This window comes from Mus caroli, chromosome 10 (genome assembly GCF_900094665.2).
Source record: "Mus caroli chromosome 10, CAROLI_EIJ_v1.1, whole genome shotgun sequence".
Classification (NCBI taxonomy): Eukaryota; Metazoa; Chordata; class Mammalia; order Rodentia; family Muridae; genus Mus; species Mus caroli.
Window position 1 is genome coordinate 109,250,099 of NC_034579.1, and position 19,136 is coordinate 109,269,234.

The window sequence follows — 19,136 nt, forward strand, 5'->3', positions numbered from 1 at the left end:
AAGACAGCTACAGTGTACTTACATATAATAAATAAATAAATAAATAAATAAATAAATAAATAAATAAATCTTTTTTAAAAAAAAGAAGAAAGAAAGTCCAACTCACGGAGCCACCTTGCCGGCCCTCTGATTTCACTGGTCATCAAACCTCTGCGGAAGTTAAAGTAAAATTGAGCCACTCGCAGACTCCACAATGTCTCTAATGCTTGTGCACGCACAGGTGAACGTAGGTTCGTTGAAGAAACACAAGTGAGGTTATATGTCACCTAAGAAATTAAATTTTAGGGCAAGAGGTTCCAGCATGAGCGTCTGTGTCTTATGGAAGCCTCTGAAGGTCAAATAAGCGGCTCAGGAGATGTGCAGAGCGAGTCAGGCTAAGAACAGAAGCTAACATGGACTCTTGGGGACGGCAGGCTGTGAAGATAGATGCAGGGGCGACACCCAGCCTAAGAATTCTGTTTGCTAAAGCCTGCTCAACAGAAAACTGGAATTGCTTATCAAAAAGACACACCCACCCCTCCTGTTGGGTCGGCCTCATCAAGGCTAGGAATTTGGGGTCCTTCCACAGTGGAATGGCAGAGCCTTAAAACGGATAGTTTGCAAAACAAGGCTTTCCTGATCAGTGAGTACTGGATAGGACACAGGCAGAGACCAGCTACCGCTCAAGCCCGTCCTTTCCATCTCTCGGGAGTAGGCAACACAGTGACTGGGGCATCCTCACCAAAGCACTTCCGATTTCAAAAGAGGGTGGGGCCGTTTGCGCCACCGGTGGGGTGTGAGAGAGGGCTTCTCAGGAGAGGTGACTTTGGATTTGTGTCATCAAGGTTGAGTGGGAATGTGATCGTCAGAAAATGGGTTGGGAAGGTGACATTCCAAGAAGAAATGAAACGTGCCAAGACTGCGAAGGGATCTTCCAGAAAGAGTGAGTCACCTAATGTGCCTGAGGGAGAGGGGCATGGGGGATGGCACCAGAAAATGCCCACACTTTCCGGGTACTCATTAAGAATTCTCACTCCTGCCCAGGGAGGATGTCCACTCACCCACCAAGGAGGCGTGATCATAGCTACTTTTCGGGAATTTGGAATAATGATCCCTACTGAACATTTAGATTTGTGCAAATTGCTAACTCTGGTGGCTATTACAAATCAGCAAAATTCAGAATGACAAACCACCTTCAAGAGAAAATAGCTCAATTAGCTTAAGGGTTAGAAAATAAAAATTACCCTGTCTTTGGTTAAAACAAAACCAAAAACAAACAAACAAACAAACAAACAAACAACCAAACACTGAATGGAAATAGTAGCCAGACCAAAAGAGACTTTTTTGAATTTGTAATGCTCACGTACACATTCAGACAGCCTTCCCGAGGGCACAGGGCGTTGTACTGGATACTGCAGGGTACACAATTTGATGTGTTCACATGTGGGTGCATATTCCTTCAAATACTGTGACTACCACATCTTCATGAAGGTGGCCAGCAAGTCCCGGTCTCCTCCATCATTTCCCTGGTATGAGGATGGGCAGTACTGATGAAAATGTGCTCCTATTTGTGGCAGAATGCATGTTCTCTCCCTATTCCATCTCGTCCACACATTTGCAGGGTGCAGCTGGCATCGCTCTGCGGAAAGGCATAGGGGGTGGGCTGTCTGTCTCCTCTTTCCTAGACTGTGGATGAGACAGCGATTGCGACAGAAATGGTAAGGTGCGACTTTTACAGCTACATCGGAAAAGGTGACAGAGTTTCTCCTTGCATCTCGTCAGAACACCGGTCCTCGATGCCACAATGCAGCTCTGCACCGGAGACCCAAATTAACACAGCGCAGTGACCGCACAGCAAGACCTGTGTGTGGTGGGACTGAGGACTTCAGTCAACCCCGAGGCAGCAGCTGCCTGACATGCCAGTGAATGAGACTTAAAAGGGCTCTGACTCCAGGCTTTGGATCTCTCCATTGAGACCCCAGATACCACTGAGCAGAGGTCACAGTTTTCCTGTGCTCTGCCCGATTTCCTACCCTCAGACTTTGTGAACATGGCAAAACCAATCTGACCTTCAGGGATCTCTGACAATAGCTTAGGAGTTAGAGGACTCTAAAGGCAAATTAGATGGTCAGACTACTAAAGTTTATGTGTGTGTGTGTGTGTGTGTGTGTGTGTGTGTGTGTGTGTGCGCGTGTAGGTGTATGTATATGTATGTATGCATATGTGTATATATATGTATAATTATATAATATAAATGTATGAAATGTATACATATGTATATATGTATACAATTTACATATGTGTGAAATTTATATCTATATAAAGTTTGTGAACCTTGTGAACCAGCGCCATGCAAGGTACGTCTCCTCATATACTCCCAGATGGAAATCTGATTGAATGAGCTAGGCTAGGGGTAGGGGGTGGGGGTGGGGGGGATGCTTACCTTTGAGGGAAGACCCTGTGGAAGGACTTCACAACTGAACATAGTCTGACTTTCCCCAAATGAAGCATGCAGATGTTGACCGGAACACCAGTACAGTGGGGAATGGCAGCTGCACAGAGTGCTACTGGATGCAGGTTCTGTGCTAACCTTAGCCCTGGGGACTTCGACAAAGACGACACTCAGAAGGAAGAGTTTGTACAGTGGATGAATGAAGTATGCTGTGGTTGGTGGTATGATAAGTCCAAGAGTCCTCGAATTTTCCTAGGCTTGTTTTTCTTTTTCTTTTTAAAGATGTATTTATTTTATATATGTAAGTACGCCATTGCTGTCTCCAGACACACCAGAGGAGGACAAGGGATCCCATTCCAGATGGTTGTGAGCCACCATGTGGTGGCTGGGAATTGAACTCAGGACCTCTGCAAGAGCAGCCAGTGCTCTTAACCAGTGAGCCGTCTCTCCAGCCCCTAGGCTTGTTTCTTTACATCTTGAAAATACAATTGCTACCCACATACAGATGTACAAAATGAGGAGCCGTGGCCCACAACTTCCCCAATTCAACCTTTCACCTCTTATCCCTGGGAGTAGACATCCCTTCCCCAGTGGGTCGCTCAGGAGCGAGGGGGTCACCCTGCATCAGCTGCATTCAACTCGCCTGTTTGGCTCTTCTGGAGACCATTGTGCTGTTAACTCAGGCTGTGATGATGACTTTGACTGAGACCCCACAGAGATGGAGGAGATTTTCTTGCCCTGCTGTTTATTGACAAATAACGCACCTGGGTAGCTAAGTAAAAAGGCAACATGAGAACCACATTTAATGAAAAGGGGTTTTGAAAAGATGGAAAATTGGTAGCGTGCATGCGAGTATACAAAACCAAAAGCATGTACTTTATGTTTTACGTAATATGAAACATACTGGTTTTTAACCTACTTTTGAGAATAATATATTATAAACATCAATTTAGGGAGAAATACTTCTTCAATAAATTTAATGTATAATATTTAACCATATAATTTTGAACCCATATATACACACACACATGCGCGTTCACACACACATACACACACACACACACACACACACACACACACACACACACAGGCGTTTAGCCTGCAAGCATGTCTGTGTACCATGTGTGTGTCTGGTAGGCCAGAGAGTGCATTGAATCCCCTTGAACTGGAGTTCCAAATGGTTCCCAAATAGGTGCTGGGACTTGAACCAAAGTCCTCTGGAAGGGCAGTCAGTGCTCTGAACTACTTAGTCATCTCTCATGGTGATTTCGGTTGTCAGCGATACGGCACCTGGACTCCATTAAATCTGAGGCTGCTATGTAGAGTTGCAAGGGATTTCCTTCATCAGATAACTTGCATTGGGAAAGCCCATTCTAAAGGTGGGCTACATAAAAGAACATGGCGGAGGGAAGGCTCTGCCTTTTGCCTGCTTGCCCTCACTCTCACTGACAAGTTCCTGCCCCCTGTTAACTACAGCTGGATTCCAGTGTAGCCCGAACACCAGCAGAAATCCTTCCTGACCAGAAATCCTCCCAGACTCCAGCACCAGACAGGGCTGCTGGGACATCCAGTCCTGTGGGCTAAACAAGTCTACCCATGGATCCTTGGCCTTTCTGTCAGGAGACAGCCATCGTTGGACTACCGGGACCCCAGCCTGTAAGCCACTCTGAGAGACCACCTTTCATACGCATTGCTTCTGTCAATTCTGATCCTTCAGAGAACTCAGACAGAGTCTTTGAGGGACTGTCAAACTTCCTCAGAGACTTCACAAACCAGGCCTCCATTGCCTCCACGGCTCTTAGAATTCTGACCTTCCAAGCTCTAACCGCATGGCCCATTAAGCTTTGAGCACTAATGGCTTTTCCAGGCCAAAGCTCCAAATACTTATGCAGTTCTCACATATCGATCAACATCTCTCAACCACCCTGAGATCAAGCAGAATTTTTCCGCCTGGTTACGGGTAATCATCGAATTGTCTAAGCAGGTGTTCGCATGTTTTTCTATTGAAAAGATGGTCTTTTAGGGACACAAGCCCTTATTGACTTTTGAATCATTTCCCTACTGCAGTGCAAATATTCTCTAAAATTTGTCCTTTTTTTTTTTAGTTGAACTTCAACATATTTTTAAAGTGTAGGTTTTCCCCTATTATGTAATTAAATATACCTTCATGATTTCTATCTTTGGTGCTGTGTTTAGAAAGATTTTGCTCACCCTGAAAAGTCACCTATATAATTTATACTGTAGGTATGATTTCATCATTTAATTCTGTAACTGGCTTATGCAAATAAAATTTCCAAGTAAATTATGCATTGTAATTTAGATGATGATGATGACGATGACGACGACAATGACGACCATGATGTGTATGTATGATCTGTGTGGGGTCGTGAACATGCTACAAGTGTGCCTGTAAAGGTCAGAGGGCAACTTCTGCAAGGCAGGCCTCTCCTTTCCTAAGGGGTGCTGGGATTGACTGCAGCAGATGCTCCGGCTCCTGCGGCTTCTCGGGCTCCTGCGGCTTCTTGGGCTCCTGCGGCTTTCACCTGCCGAGCCATCTCACCAGACCCCAAGTAATTCTTACTGAGTTGCTGCTTTTAAATATTTTTTTTCCAAAACAACAGGTCAGTTTTAGGATCATCTGCTAAATAAGATATCCTTACAAATTATGCAAAATGCTGAAATTTGCAAAACAAAATAGTAATTCCTTTGTGTGTTAACGGCTCCATTAAAATGCAATCCACCTACTGTTCAATTCACCCATTTAATGTGTCCAATTTAATGATTTTTAGTCATTCAGAGAAGCAACTACCACTACAATCAGTTTAAAAACATTTATTATTATGCCAAAGACACCTCTACCCATTAATGATCATAATGAGTTCTCCTATGTCTCCACGAACTCACTTTCCGTCAATAAATCAGAGTACAGATTTCAATATTAAGAACATTAAGGCGTGGCCCTCCGTGGTTTAGTCGCTGATCGTTTCTTGTTCGTCTGTTGGGGGTTTCTGTGTGTTTCGGGGACCAACATTTCCTTATTTGAAAAAGAAATGATACAAATTAAAGGATCTCGGTGGATGTTTCGGTGCCACTTACAGAAAGGGTGAAGACAATTCCAATATGCATGTGTTGCCATGGTGACCAGCGAGGACACTCTACACCCCGAAGCTCAGCTCCCCTCATTACTGTCTCCCACAGGGAGCTTGTCAAGGTGACACTCACTCCATGCCGGCTTCAGGGGCTCTGCCCTGTGCACAAGTTGGTTTTGTGGTCTCGGAGTTCTTTGGTGGATTTCCGCTACTCACTCCGGTGATGAGTCTTTTACTCAAGTCACACCAGTGGGGAGTGGGTCTGTCTCGGGTTTGGCTTGTGACCTTCCCATAGTGACTGACTCAGACTTCCTCCGAGGGTATCATACACTTGAGAGCCCACTCTCTTGGTTGTCACAGTCCGGTTCCTTGATACCCTGAAGGAAGACTTGGTTGCCTCCTTAGTCTGAACCTTCAAAGCAATTCTACCTCCTCATAACACGCTGAGAGGAAGGGTTTGGCAAAGTCCTTCAAAGCCACATCAGCAAAGCCCAAGTCATAAAATACAGATCTATCTATCTATCTATCTATCTATCTATCTATCTATCTATCTATCTATCTGTGTATACACACACACACACACACACACACACACACACACACATGAGCTCTATTTGGTTGTTCCCACTTTGTTCCTTTTGTTAGTATGGAACATGTCTCTTTCTTCACTTTTACTCTCAATATCCCTGCTTTAAAAAAAAAAAAGTGTTACTCCTAAAACTATAATATATTTGATTTTGAAGTTCCTGAACTACAATCCCTGTCTTTTAACTGGGGTATTTGGTCCATTAACAGTTAATACATATTCTTAAACACATACACATAAACATGTTTAATTCCTATTTAGAAATTTTGTTCTACAGATTTACATGGATTCCGGGACTTGTCCAGCAGCCTATAATTTTTTTTTTTTTTTTTTTTTTTTTTTTTTTTACTATGCACGTGTTGGATTTGACCATGGAACTTGGGTGGAATCTAGGCTGAGACCAGAGCACGAACATTTCTGTCCAGTCCACAGATGGTGCTGATACTGCTTGAATGCTGACCACACTTTGAAAAATGGCGGCTTGGAAGATGAAACAGACCATACATGAAGGGACTGGTGACAGGGTCCTAAAGAAAATTAAAGCTAAAGAGAACTGTATTTGGGACTGGAGAGACAGCTTGGGAAAAAGTCTCCTGTTGCCCCAGAGGACACTGGGTGAAGGTTTCATCATCCACATGCCCAAGGCACTAATGAGATGAGTCACCCTTTATATGTGACCACATGGTATTAGAGCACAAAGTAACTTGTGGGGACCTAATGTTCTGGATTCTGCAAACACATAAACTAATTTGAATTCATTCATTGACAAAAATAGAAACAAAATTACAAACGTTGTGATTTGCAATGATAACACGGGTTATTTTTAAAGAAGGGGAGAGGGCACTACTACAAAATCAAATTTACAAATTCTTGCACACTGGTTTATGTCCTAGAGAACATCTAAGGCACAGAATGAGAAATGGTTAGAAACATATGTAATATGAAACACCATTCTGCTCACTGTTTTCCTGTGAGTAATTATGTTAATTGTAATATAAATGTGCTGTTGATCTAGGAACTCATCTGATTATGCAATTCTGCTAAAGGCTGAAGAAATTTCAACCCAGGGGAAATAAAACTTGACATCTTCATTCATGAAAGAGAACAACAACAACAAAAAAAGCATTTTAAATAAAAGTGTCAAAATCTCCCCAAAATCTTTACAGTTCTGAAGTGTTTGTGATTTAAAAAAAATGCAACAAAACCATCCAAGATATAAAAATGGAAATAGAAACAATAAAGAAATCACAAAGGGAGACAGCCCTCGGGTTAGAAAACCTAGGAAAGAGATCAGGAGTCATACAGGCAAGAATCACCAACAGAATACAAGAGACAGAAAAGAGAATCTCAGGGGCAGAAGATACCATAGAAAACATTGACACAACAGTCAAAGAAAATGCAAAAAGCAAAAAGCTCCTAACCCAAAACATCCAGGAAATCCAGGACAGAATGAAAAGACTAAACATAAGGATAATAGGTATAGAAGAGAGTGAAGATTCCCAAGTTAAAGGGCCAGTAAATATCTTCAATAAAATTATAGAAGAAAACATCCCTAACCTAAAGAAAGAGATGACCATGAACATACAAGAAGCCCACAGAACTCCAAATAGACTGGTCTAGAAAAGAAATTCCTCCTGTCACATAATAATCAAAACAACAAATGCACTAACCAAAGAATATTAAAAGCAGTAAGGGAAAAAGTTCAACTAACATATAAAGGCAGACCTATCAGAATTACACCAGACTTCCCTAAGAGAACACAAATGCCAGCTCAGGCTACGATACCCAGCCAACCTCTCAATTACCATAGACAGAGAAAAGAAGATATTCTATGACAAAACCAAATATACACAGTATCTTTCCACAAATCCAGCCCTACAAAGGATAATAGATGGAAAACGCCAACACAAGGAGGGAAAATACACCCTAGAAAAAAAGCAAGAAAGTAATCTTTCAACAAACCTAAAAGAAGATAGCCACACAAACATAATTCCACCTCTAACAACAAAAATAACAGAAAGTAACAATCACTATTCCTTGATATCTCTGAACATCAATGGACTCAATTCCCCAATGAAAAGACATAAATTAACAGACTGGATATATAACCAGGACCCAGCATTTTGCTGCATACAGGAAATGCACCTCAGTGACAAAGACAGACACCATCTCAGAGTAAAAGGTTGGAAAACAATTTTTCAATAAAATGGTCCCAAGAAACAAGCTGTAGTAACCATTCTAATATCAAATAAAATCAACTTTCAACCAAAAGTTATCAAAAAAAGATATGGAAGGACACTTCATACTGGTCAAAGGAAAAAAATCTACCAAGATGAACTCTCAATTCTGAACACCTATGCACCAAATGCAAGGGTACCCACATCCATAAAAGAAACTTTACCAAAGCTCAAACACATTGCACCTCACACAATAATAGTGGGAGACTTCAACACCCCAATCTCAGCAATGTACAGATTATGGAAACACCAACTAAACAGAGACACAGTGAAACTAACAAAAGTTATGAACCAAATTGATCTAACAGATATCTATAGAACATTTCATCCTAAATCAAAAGAATATACCTTCTTCTCAGCACCTCACGGTACCTTCTCCAAAACTGACCATATAATCAGTCACAGAACAGGCCTCAACTGATACAAGAAGATTGTAATAATCCAATAATCCCATGCACTCTATCCGATCACCACGGACTAAGGCTGGTCTTAAATACCAACAAAAACAATGGAAAGCCCACAAACACATGGTAGCTGAACAACGTTCTACTCAATGATAACTTGGTCAAGGAAGAAATAAAGAAAAACATGTAAAGGCTTTTTAGAGTTTAATGAAAATGAAGACACGTCATACCAAAACTTATGGGACACAATGAAAGCAGTGGTAAGAGGAAAACTCATAGCTCTGAGTGTCTCCAAAAAGAAACTGAAGAGAGCTTACACTAGCAGCTTGACAACACACCTGGAAGATCTAGAACAAAAGGAAGCAAATTCACCCAAGAGGAGTAGACAGCAGGAAATAATCAAACTCAAGGCTGTAATCAACCAAATAGAAACAAAAAGAGCTATTCAAAGAATCAACAAAACCAGGAGCTGGTTCTTTGAGAAAATCAACAAGGTAGATAAACTCTTATCGAGACTAACCAGAGGGTACAGAGACAGTATCCAAATCAATAAAATCAGAAATGAAAAGGAAGCGATAACAAATATATCTTAAAATAATGATTCTGCTTAGTGAATATTTACAGTTGGAAATATTAAAATCGTCCTACAAACATGGAAATATTATTGTTAATTTTTCTCACTGTGCTCAAAATTAGAATTTTCTTAATGTTTAACTTCAAAGAGTTTTTGCCATTTTGAAATTTTTAAAATATACTCACTGATAAAATAATTTCTCTCAGGACTGGAGAGATGGCTCAGCGGTTAAGAGCATTGACTGCTCTTCCAAAGATCCTGAGTTCAAATCCCAATGACCAGATGGTGGCTCACAACCATCAGTAATGAGATCTGATACCCTCTTCTGCCACTAAGTTTGTGTCTCAGCAACAGAATGCATCCAGAAGCCAAGGAATGCTTTTTGAGCAGGTAGCTTGTATGGTCAGGCATTCCAGAGCGCACCAGAAATGATGATGAACACTTGGGATTATTCTAGCGCTGGGGTACAGCTACAGTGTACTTACTTATAATAAATAAATAAATCTTAAAAATAATTCTCTCCTAGAAACACTGATAATCTTCCTTAAGTAAACTTACAGTTAGACAATGTACACAGATATATAATATATTTTAAATACTCTCTTACTATGTCAGGTGTTATCATATAAGGGCTTGTGAACATATTCTTAATAATTCATTTTTAATATTTTATGCTCTTTTACTATGCTTAATTCCCAAAAAATATTTTGCATGTTTTTAAATAATTTAGTATTCAACATTAGATATAGGATCATCAGTTATGGATAGTATTAAATATTCATTAATTATATTTTTAGGGTATGAAAGGATATGAATATAAAAGTTGAACAAATTTTATGGATCATTTGCTTCTCAAAATACTCAATATTATTAATATGCTTGATGTATAAAATTCATTTAAATAATAAAAAAGTTAAGAAAAAATCCTATTGAGAAAAAAATGCATTTTCCTCAAATTGCAAATTAAAAGGAACATCACAAATCTCCTGAATTTTAATTCCTGATTATTTTTTAATATATGACGGGGGGGCGAATCGTTGTAATTGAGATTTCCATAAATGGTATCCACAAGTGGAGATTAGAGAGATAACATAAAAAAAAAACCACCCTAGGGTACACAAATTAGATGGCTTCCAAAGTGTGTGGTCATGCACACTATTAATTCCAGCAATTGAAAGGTGGAAGCTGAAGGACCTCTGATTTGAAACCAGCTTGGACTATATTCAGTAGGTTCTAGGCCAGCCGGAGTTACGTGGTGAAACCACGTCTCCATATAAAAAGAGAACAATCAACAAATTACTTTGTTTGAGACAGTATCTTACTATGTTGCTCAGGCTGGCCTCAAACCTGTTATCCTCCTGTCTCAGCCTCAGTAACCCCAGCGCTAGAATAATCCCAAGTGTTCATCATCATTTCTGGTGCGCTCTGGAATGCCTGACCATACAAGCTACCTGCTCAAAAAGCATTCCTTGGCTTCTGGATGCATTCTGTTGCTGAGACACAAACTTAGTGACAAAACCAAACCAAACCAAACCAAACCAAACCAACCAAGCAACAACAAAAAGCACACATTTTACTATCATTAACAGGGTGGAGAGAGATGGTTTATCAGTTGAGAGCACTGGCTGCTGTTCAAGGGGCTTTGGGTTCAGTTCCCAGAACACACATTGTGCCTCACAATTGTAACTCCAGTTCCAGGGGCGGGGGGATCTGATGCCCTCCTCTGGCCTCCGTAGTACAGAGACACACAGAAAAAAACACCTAGACACATAAAATACTAATAAGTAATTTTTTGAGGAAGAGTCTGGACGTCTGAAGGTCTAGCGGGGTAAAACATCTGCACTCCAGCCAAGCTTCAGTCCTTTCTGGAGTTAGGCAAGAATCCGTTCCCTCGCCATTTCCCTTACTATGTTTCAAATGGCCCAACAGGTACACAAATGAAGATGAATCTACGAGTTTCTGCACCAAAGATTATGGCCCAGCAGAGGACACGTAGAACATAGATAATCACAAAACAAAACAAAACAAAACAACCCTTGGTTTTCATCGACATCAACCCTTCCACATCCCCCATCTCCTGTAAAGGCACCCCCTCCCTTGCCGTGATGTGCTGGCCAAACACTCTGACGCCATCTTCAATTCTTCTTGCCTTCATTCTTCATATCCAGTTCAACAATAAATCTAGTCGCGCCCCACCCCAACCCAGGCCGCCAGTCGCCAGCACCCACCGACCCGGGCTGCCACTCTCTCTTGCCCCCTTCTCGTTCTTCCAGCTCCCTGTGTCCAAGCTGGCCCTTGTACTTCTCACTCTGTGCGAGTGAGCATGCATGTGCCGGTGCACGCATGCAGTCACACTGTTTTCAGCAGCCAGAGGAATAGCTCAGACCTTTGGAAGTAATTTGATTCTATCTGAGCTGCGCTCAGTGTCTGTTATTTGCTTTCCCGTCGTGTTTACAATGAAACCAAATGCCCTAGCTCTCCATGACTCCAACGCCACCTCCCTCTGCTCAACGCCTGCCCGGCTCTCCGAGGAGGTGCGATCCCTCTGCTGAACCCACGGTTCCTCAAACAGACCCAGTGGCCCCTCGTTCCAGGGCTCTGCACCTACTCTCCATTTAACACGCCCGGCGGTGGTGGCAAACGCCTTTAATCCCAGCACTGGGGAGGCAGAGGCAGGCAGATTTCTGAGTTCGAGGCCAGCCTGGTCTACAAAGTGAGTTCCAGGACAGCCAGGGCTATACAGAGAAACCCTGTCTCGAAAAACCAAACCAAACCAAACCAAAAAACCAAAAAACATTCAGCATGTGGAGATGTCTTTCTCCAGAGAGCCAAGGGCCTCGTTTCTCTCTGTCCTTTCAGTCTCTGGGTACCCAGTACAGCTTCTGCCATTCTGCAATGGCCGCTTCATCAAACCCACTTGCCATGAGCATTTTGTGTGTAAGAAGGGCAGCTCTGGATCTCTTCTGTCACTAGCTGTGCTCCCCAATGCCCGACCCCACGCTAGAACTTTTAAATATCTATCACTACATGGAATTCTATTACAAATTGACTCACGTCTGTTTCCTGCACCAAGATGCCAGCTCTGTGAGGGCAGGAACTTTGATTTCTGTTCTGGACTGGAACCCGGCAGTACCCACAGCACAGATGGACTGCTAAACAAACAAGCTTAGCTTTATATGTCTCGTAGGGGTTTTGCCCTGTTCTTTGGTCACAATAAGTTCTGAGAAACCAGAAGCTCAAATGAATCTATCTACCTACCTACCTATTATCTATCATCTATCTACCTATCTATCATCTACCTATCTATCATTTATCTATCAATCATCTGCCTATCATCTATCTACCTACCTATCATCTATTTATCTATCATCTACCTATCACCTACCTACCTACCTGTCTGTCTGTCTGTCTATCTTCTATCTGTCCATCTAACATCTCTATATAAGTACATATAATATTACATACATATTATTTAATAACATTACCAAAGGAAAGAAAATCCAAAGAAAGCCACTTCTTTGCGGACAAATAAAGGCTAGAGATGTTGGCACAGCTCCAATATCTTTTCATGATGGGGCCCTGGTCTGATGGCTTTCTCCCTAGAGGACGAAGCGCATCAAGGTCAAACACACAGGTCAAAGCCATGCTGCCCTTACATGTATGAGGACAGGGCCAGTGAGTGTGGGTCTGAAGGCCCTTCGCTAAGGTGGCTGGCAACCACGAAGCCTTCATCTGTGCTCTGCTGCCCTTCCTGGATGCTCTTCAGGCCAAAAGCCTTCCTCTGTCCCTGCTGAAGTTTTCCTCAGTCTTCAGTGTCAAAGAATTGGTTTCTTAGAAACATACTTATTCTTTATTCTTTATTTTGCTTTTGGTGGCTGTTTTGTTTTTGTTTTTTTGTTTGTTTGTTTGTTTTTTGTTATTAAAATCGAAGAAGGGGGAGAAACCCTTCCAAACAAAAACTTAAACATGGCTCCTGCCTCTAATCATCCACTCTCGCAGCACACAGCAGAAGGCAGTTCCTAAATTCATCTCTTCTTTGCCATCCAAAGTAGATAATAGCAAAAGCGAGTGTTTGCAATAGTGCACCTTCGTTTCGTTTAAACTGATCAACTCTAAATGAGCTTCCCGCACTAATTTTAAACGACTCTCTCCCTTCTCTTCAGAGTTCCGCTGAGTCCTTACTGCACCTTCTCTATCCAGTGGCGCCTACATCTTTTATGTTGAAAACATGAGCATTAATCATGGTGAATTCATTTTGAAGCCCGGTGGTTGTTCTTGCACAACAGATGAGCAAGACACCAATCTTCATCTCTTGGATGCACATTAGAATCACCTGCACGGCTTTGAAAACTACAACACTCAGGCCCCATCCCTGACCACATCAATGTGCCTGAAAAACTGAACCTAAGCCCAAGAAGGTTATCTTCAAGGTTCTTAAGTAATCCCGCAGCGTAGCTGAGGACCAGAGCGCTCAGCACCCGCAACTCTGAGTCACAGAGGTGATGCAATGCTGGGGCAGCAGCAAGAGGAAGCTAACACCGGAACGTAGACTGGGCTATGGGTGATCCATCAGCTCCTTTATCAAGTCCCTGCCTGATCCGAATACTGTGCCACGAAACACAGTGATCCCCTGAGATAACAAGGATTTGATGAAAAACATAAAGAAACTGAGCAGGGCGTAACGATATTCTAAAGGCCAGCACTTTCTTCACAGTCAACGGCTCAACCAGCTGTACATTTGGACCATCTGTCCCCTCCCCGCCTTGGGCTGTTATACTTCGAGCAGAGACCCAGGAGAAGATGCTTGCTCTATGTAGGTGAGAGGTGGTTCCCTAACAGTTTCTTGGGATGACTGGGTTTGGAGAGAATGTGAGAAGCAGATGGAAGACGAAAGGAACAGACTGGAAAATTAAAAGTAAGTAAGGGAGGGCATAGCTCAGAATAGCCGATATGCAACAGGACTGGGCAGTGGGACTGTCTAGGCGCAAGGACGCCACAGAAACTCAGTCTTCTTACGCGTCTGACCCTAACATGGTGTTTCGGGCGCACTGAGATTTTTCCATTGCTAAAGTGCTTACAAAAATTTCCAAATTGAACATCTAATTGGAAGAAAAAAGTGATGTTTGTTCTATAAATACTACAATACATCACAATTTGGACAAAGAGATGCGTATTTGGCAGAGGAAATCTTGCATAAATTGATGGAAAGGTTATTAATCACCCTTCCGGACCATTAAAGATGTCATCTTTTTCCAGTTCTGACCACTTTGATTTTTGTTTGATACTTCTTCAAAGCAACTGTTGATAAGTTCTTAACTGGCATTGGGGGGTGGGGGGGGTGAGATTATTTGCAAGTGAAGAGAGAGAGAGAGAGAGAATTTTAATATTACATAAAACATTGTGATTGCTTCCAAGTTGTTTAAGAATCAATGTCCTAATGATTCCAACTTATCCCTGTTGCCAGAATCCTGCAAAACTGCCTGGAAACTTTGGTTGTCTTCTGTGGTAAATCCTAACTTGTCTATGCCAAAATTAGATATTAACCATACAAGTTAGAATTTACTTTGTAAGAATGTATATGCACATATATGTATGTATACACATATACATATGTATACACACACACACACATATATATAATTGATTAAACGACTATCTCAAAAATAATTAGCAGTGTTTCACCAACTATGACTACACCTGTATGGCAAACTACAGAGCTCCTTCCAAATCACTAAGTTACTACTTGGCACCTTTCTTAGATATTTTTCACTTAATTCTGATTTTTACAACTCTTTCTCAAAGCCACGAGACCTCTTTTTAAATTCTCAAGCACTATGCAGATTAACCCACATCTGTTTTTGAGACGGATCACTTCAGCAAGACCTTGGTCCTTAGAGACTGGATTCCAAATGTTCACTTCTACACTTACTGTCCTTGGATTAGCTCCATTTTTTAAAGCAAACGAGCCTCCATGCATTAGCGGGAGACTTTTCCAGTGAGGAATCCATCATATTTTCAAAGACTAGTTTCTTCTAACTTTCCAAATAAGTGACTTACACCCGAGTTTCTCTGCACAGCGGTAGCGATCTTGTTTAAAATAATGAATTCAGATTAATCTATCTGGTCACATTTAAGAGAACGTGTTCCTTCACGCACAGGGCTCATTTTCTTTGGAATGATTTTTGCTTGTCTTCCAGCACAGCCCCCAGGAAGTACAAGGACTCAGTAACTTGAATATATATACACACCTTCAGCTGGCAGCAGAAAGGACCACAGGCATCAAAGAACCCTCCTGCAGAAGCAGGCTCACTGCAAGGCTCAATTAGTTCATGGACTGGGGACACAGCTTTTTATAAGCGCTTTCCTACCCCGGGGGAGTTTTCTGAGTCTCCCTCTCTGCTCTCCAGAGGCTAGAAAGTCCTAACCAGGTTTTATCTATTTTTTCCCTCTTTTTTTTTTCCCTCCCCTGTAACAACAAAAGAAGTTGTCAGGAAACCGCTGCTTGGTATATGTCATCAAGGGCTTTCTATTTTCGGTAAGTTGTTCTCCTACTTACTCCTTAGTTACAGCTTCTCATTGTCCCCAAACACTCAAGTGGTTAGGACCCTCCAGCCTCCACCATCAGCACCAAGCAAACCAACCCGACCTAATCAGAATTTCTTCTTGGATTCCTCCTGATGGCTGTTGACCCCACCCTCACCATCCCAAGTCTATCTATAGACCTTAAGTTAAAAACGTCAGTTTAGAACTAAAATTCAAAAGTCTTTTAAGGAACTTTCCAGAAGCGAAGAGACCCCTTTAACCTCTCAAAGAAGGGAGTTCTTGAGCCCCATAGAAGCTCAGGCCATATACTGGAGTACCTGGGTCCTGGGCTATCCCATGGCTACATTGGAAGGAAAAGTTAACTTTCTTTGCTCCTTGAGTTTAGGCAACCCCTTCCCGCAGGCGCTGGACCTGGGGTTGTCCGGAGCTCAAAAAATCTAAGAACAGAAAAGATCTGTTTGCAGAGACACTCGGGTACCACCGCCCAGTAGGCAAACACACCCTGAGGTCTGGAGTCCTGGGCTCCAGGGACGGGTGCATGCACCTCATGCCTCCCTCGCATCAACTCCGAGCGGGGACAGTGCACTCGATTCTTCCCCTGGGGTCTAACGGGGACGTTGGCCCCGAACCTGCACTGTTAGGCGGGAGCTCCCGCGTGCTTACCTTGGGGTTGGTCAGGAGCTGGTGCTGGTCGCTGTGTAGCAGCGCCCTGGAGTTGGACTCGGAGTTGTTCACGTACACCTGGACGCAGGGATACTGCGAGGTGCCCCTGCAGTCGGTGCCACAGGTGAAGGTGCACTCGAACACCTCGCCGATCTGCTGCACCGACAGCACCGTGCAGTTGGCCGCCGTGGCTTGCAGATCCTGCAAGGCGGGACTGAGCCAGCAGAAGCCGAAGATGAAGAGCGACAGGATGCCGGAGACGATGAGGAACAAGCCGAGCCGGATGCTCTTGTCTTCGGCTTCCGTGTACTCGTAAGACACCCTGAGCTTCGCCATCGCCCCCCACTCTCCACGGCTGGCGCGCTCCCCGCCCCCTCCCGCCCCCGGCGCCGAGCTCAACCGCCTCGGGCGGGAGGAGCCGCCGCCGCCGCCGCGCGACAGCAGGGGAGTGGGCGGCGAGGGGGCGCGCGCGAGAACAAAGGGGCCGAGGCCGGCGACGCCCCCGGCGGCGGCGACGGCGCTGCCCGAGGCCGGGCTCCCGGGTGCCACCGCCGCCTCACAGCGTCCGGCACCCCGGGGCTCCCCGAGCCCGCCCCCGCCCCCGCGCGCTCCGCGCCCCGCGCCCGCCTCCCCGCGCGCGCCGCCCGCCTGCCATCGCCGCGGCCGAGCGCCCGGCGCCCCGACGCTGGGAGCGGCTGGGCTGCTGAGCCCTGGCTCCGCGGTGAGCGAGGCTGCTCCTCCCCGCCCTGGGCGCCGCCGCCCCGCCCCGCCCCGCGCCGCGCCCCGCAGCTCCCGTGGGCGAGCACCCGGGCCGCCGCGAGCTGCTCTCGGAATCCTCGCCAGATGCAACCTGGAGAGATGGAGGAGACGGTCGAGGCGAACGCTTAGCACCGAGGGAGCGTGGCTGGGGAGAAAGTTAAAAGAGGGAAAAAAAATTTTTTTTAAAGTGGGGGAGGATGGCGTGAGCGTGCGAAGCGGGAATCTTCAAACTCCGATCCGGGGAGCTGCGGGGCAGCAGGCGCACCGGCAAAGCGAGCTCGGGTGGCGGCGAGCGACAGAGGGCACCGGCGCGGACGCGGGGGGGATGCCCACAGGCGAGCGGCCGGGAGCCGGAGGTCCCCGCGGATCCCACGTCGCCACCGGGACCGTGCAGGCTAACACGATTGGAGCCTTGAACGTCGGTGGACTTTCCTGGAAAAATAGGTGCCAGGCAGCGGGAACGACCCCTAGGGGGTAGAGGCAAACAGGTGGCAGAGGCTTGCAACCTGAAAGGCGATGCCACTTTCCTGGCCTCGGGCTGGTGAGAGCAGACTCTGTTGGCCTCTTTAGGAATATTGCCACCCTTAGCCGGCCCTGAGATTTGCAGGTGAGCTTTTTTCTGGAGCTCTGTGCAAGGCGACCGCGGCTTGCAGACAATTTGGAACTCCATCCACCCTATCGATGTACACCTTCATTCAGCCTCTATTCTCCTGACTTTTCCTTTGTAAGTTTAAATTCGCTTTTTACCTACATTTTTAAAGATCATAAAACCAAACTTGAGAACTGTTTAGAGCTGCGTTTGGAAGAATAAAGTTGTTTTTTTAGCCCTCCTTTTCTTGTCTTTCAAGTCCTAGATGAATGAACGCAGGTTCCTGATGAATAACAGTTGCCAAGTCATGGAAATGTTAAGCCCACTCTACCAGACTTCAAACCCTTTAGCTGGCACCGACAGAGTTCTGCTGATGGGTTATGCTGATGGGTATTTCCAAACAATGGGAAAGGAGACCTTTAGTGTCTGTTTTTCTTAATGAATAAAAAGGCTGCAGGATTTGGAAAAACACTTTAAAATCGCAAAGATGTCTGTGTCGTCTACGTTTGAGAGCCGACACTGTATTTTTTGTTTGTTTGATTCTGCCTGAGATTTTCCCCACTGTTGGCGTAAAGGCATTTGTTAGGCACACGTTGGCTATAAAGAAGAGAGTTCAAAAGCTGAAGCGTCTTACCCTGAAATCGCAAATCTTCGCTGAGTGTTTTCCTTGGACAGATTCCAGATGCCAATCCTCATTTCAAAAAGGCAACCTCTTCTGGGATCTGAGATGGGGATGAGGGGTGGGGGAATGAACACGGAACAGGGCCGCTAAGGCTAAGTTAGGACTAAATAAAGTAATTCATGCAACATGCAGCAAGCCCAGGACAGAGCCCTAAGGGTAACACCATATTACCTTACACACTTCACAGTTCAGTTCAGTGTCTCCTGGGCGCCTTAAGTGTTGCGAATGAAACAACAGCAACAACAACAAAAACTGCTTACAACCTAGGACACCAGGGTCAGGGAGTTCTGTCTTAACGCAAATGTTAGTTCAGTTACTTTCTTCATTGTTCATTCTCACAGGGATATGAACTGTTGTTCTCTCCCCAGCTTTGTGTTATTCAAACATTTCATCTTGTTTCTTTGTTTTCCTACATAAGTTGGCTTGTCTTCCATCTTAAGGGAAGCAGATCTGAAGGCTTCACAGACTAAATCAACTATTTTTATTTTTAAGGATTCACTAGAAATCCGTGTTAGTTTCTTCTACTAGTGGTAGGGCTGCCTTGTAACATCCCCACCTAGGCTGGATATGCTTGTATCA

The 19,136-nt window shown here is 44.2% G+C and overlaps 1 protein-coding gene across 3 annotated transcripts in view; it reads right to left on the bottom strand.

Annotated features, from left to right (window-relative positions):
- Window positions 1-17,093, bottom strand: part of Kcnmb4 (potassium calcium-activated channel subfamily M regulatory beta subunit 4) — a 57,880-nt gene extending 40,787 nt beyond the window's left edge. For all 3 annotated transcript variants that reach the window (XM_021174634.2, XM_021174635.2, XM_021174636.2), the window contains exon 1: window positions 16,528-17,093. In XM_021174634.2, the coding sequence (XP_021030293.1) occupies window positions 16,528-16,863 (336 nt within the window). In that variant the 5' untranslated portion in view covers window positions 16,864-17,093. The remainder of the gene's footprint in view (window positions 1-16,527) is intronic.
- Window positions 17,094-19,136: the final 2,043 nt, after the last annotated feature.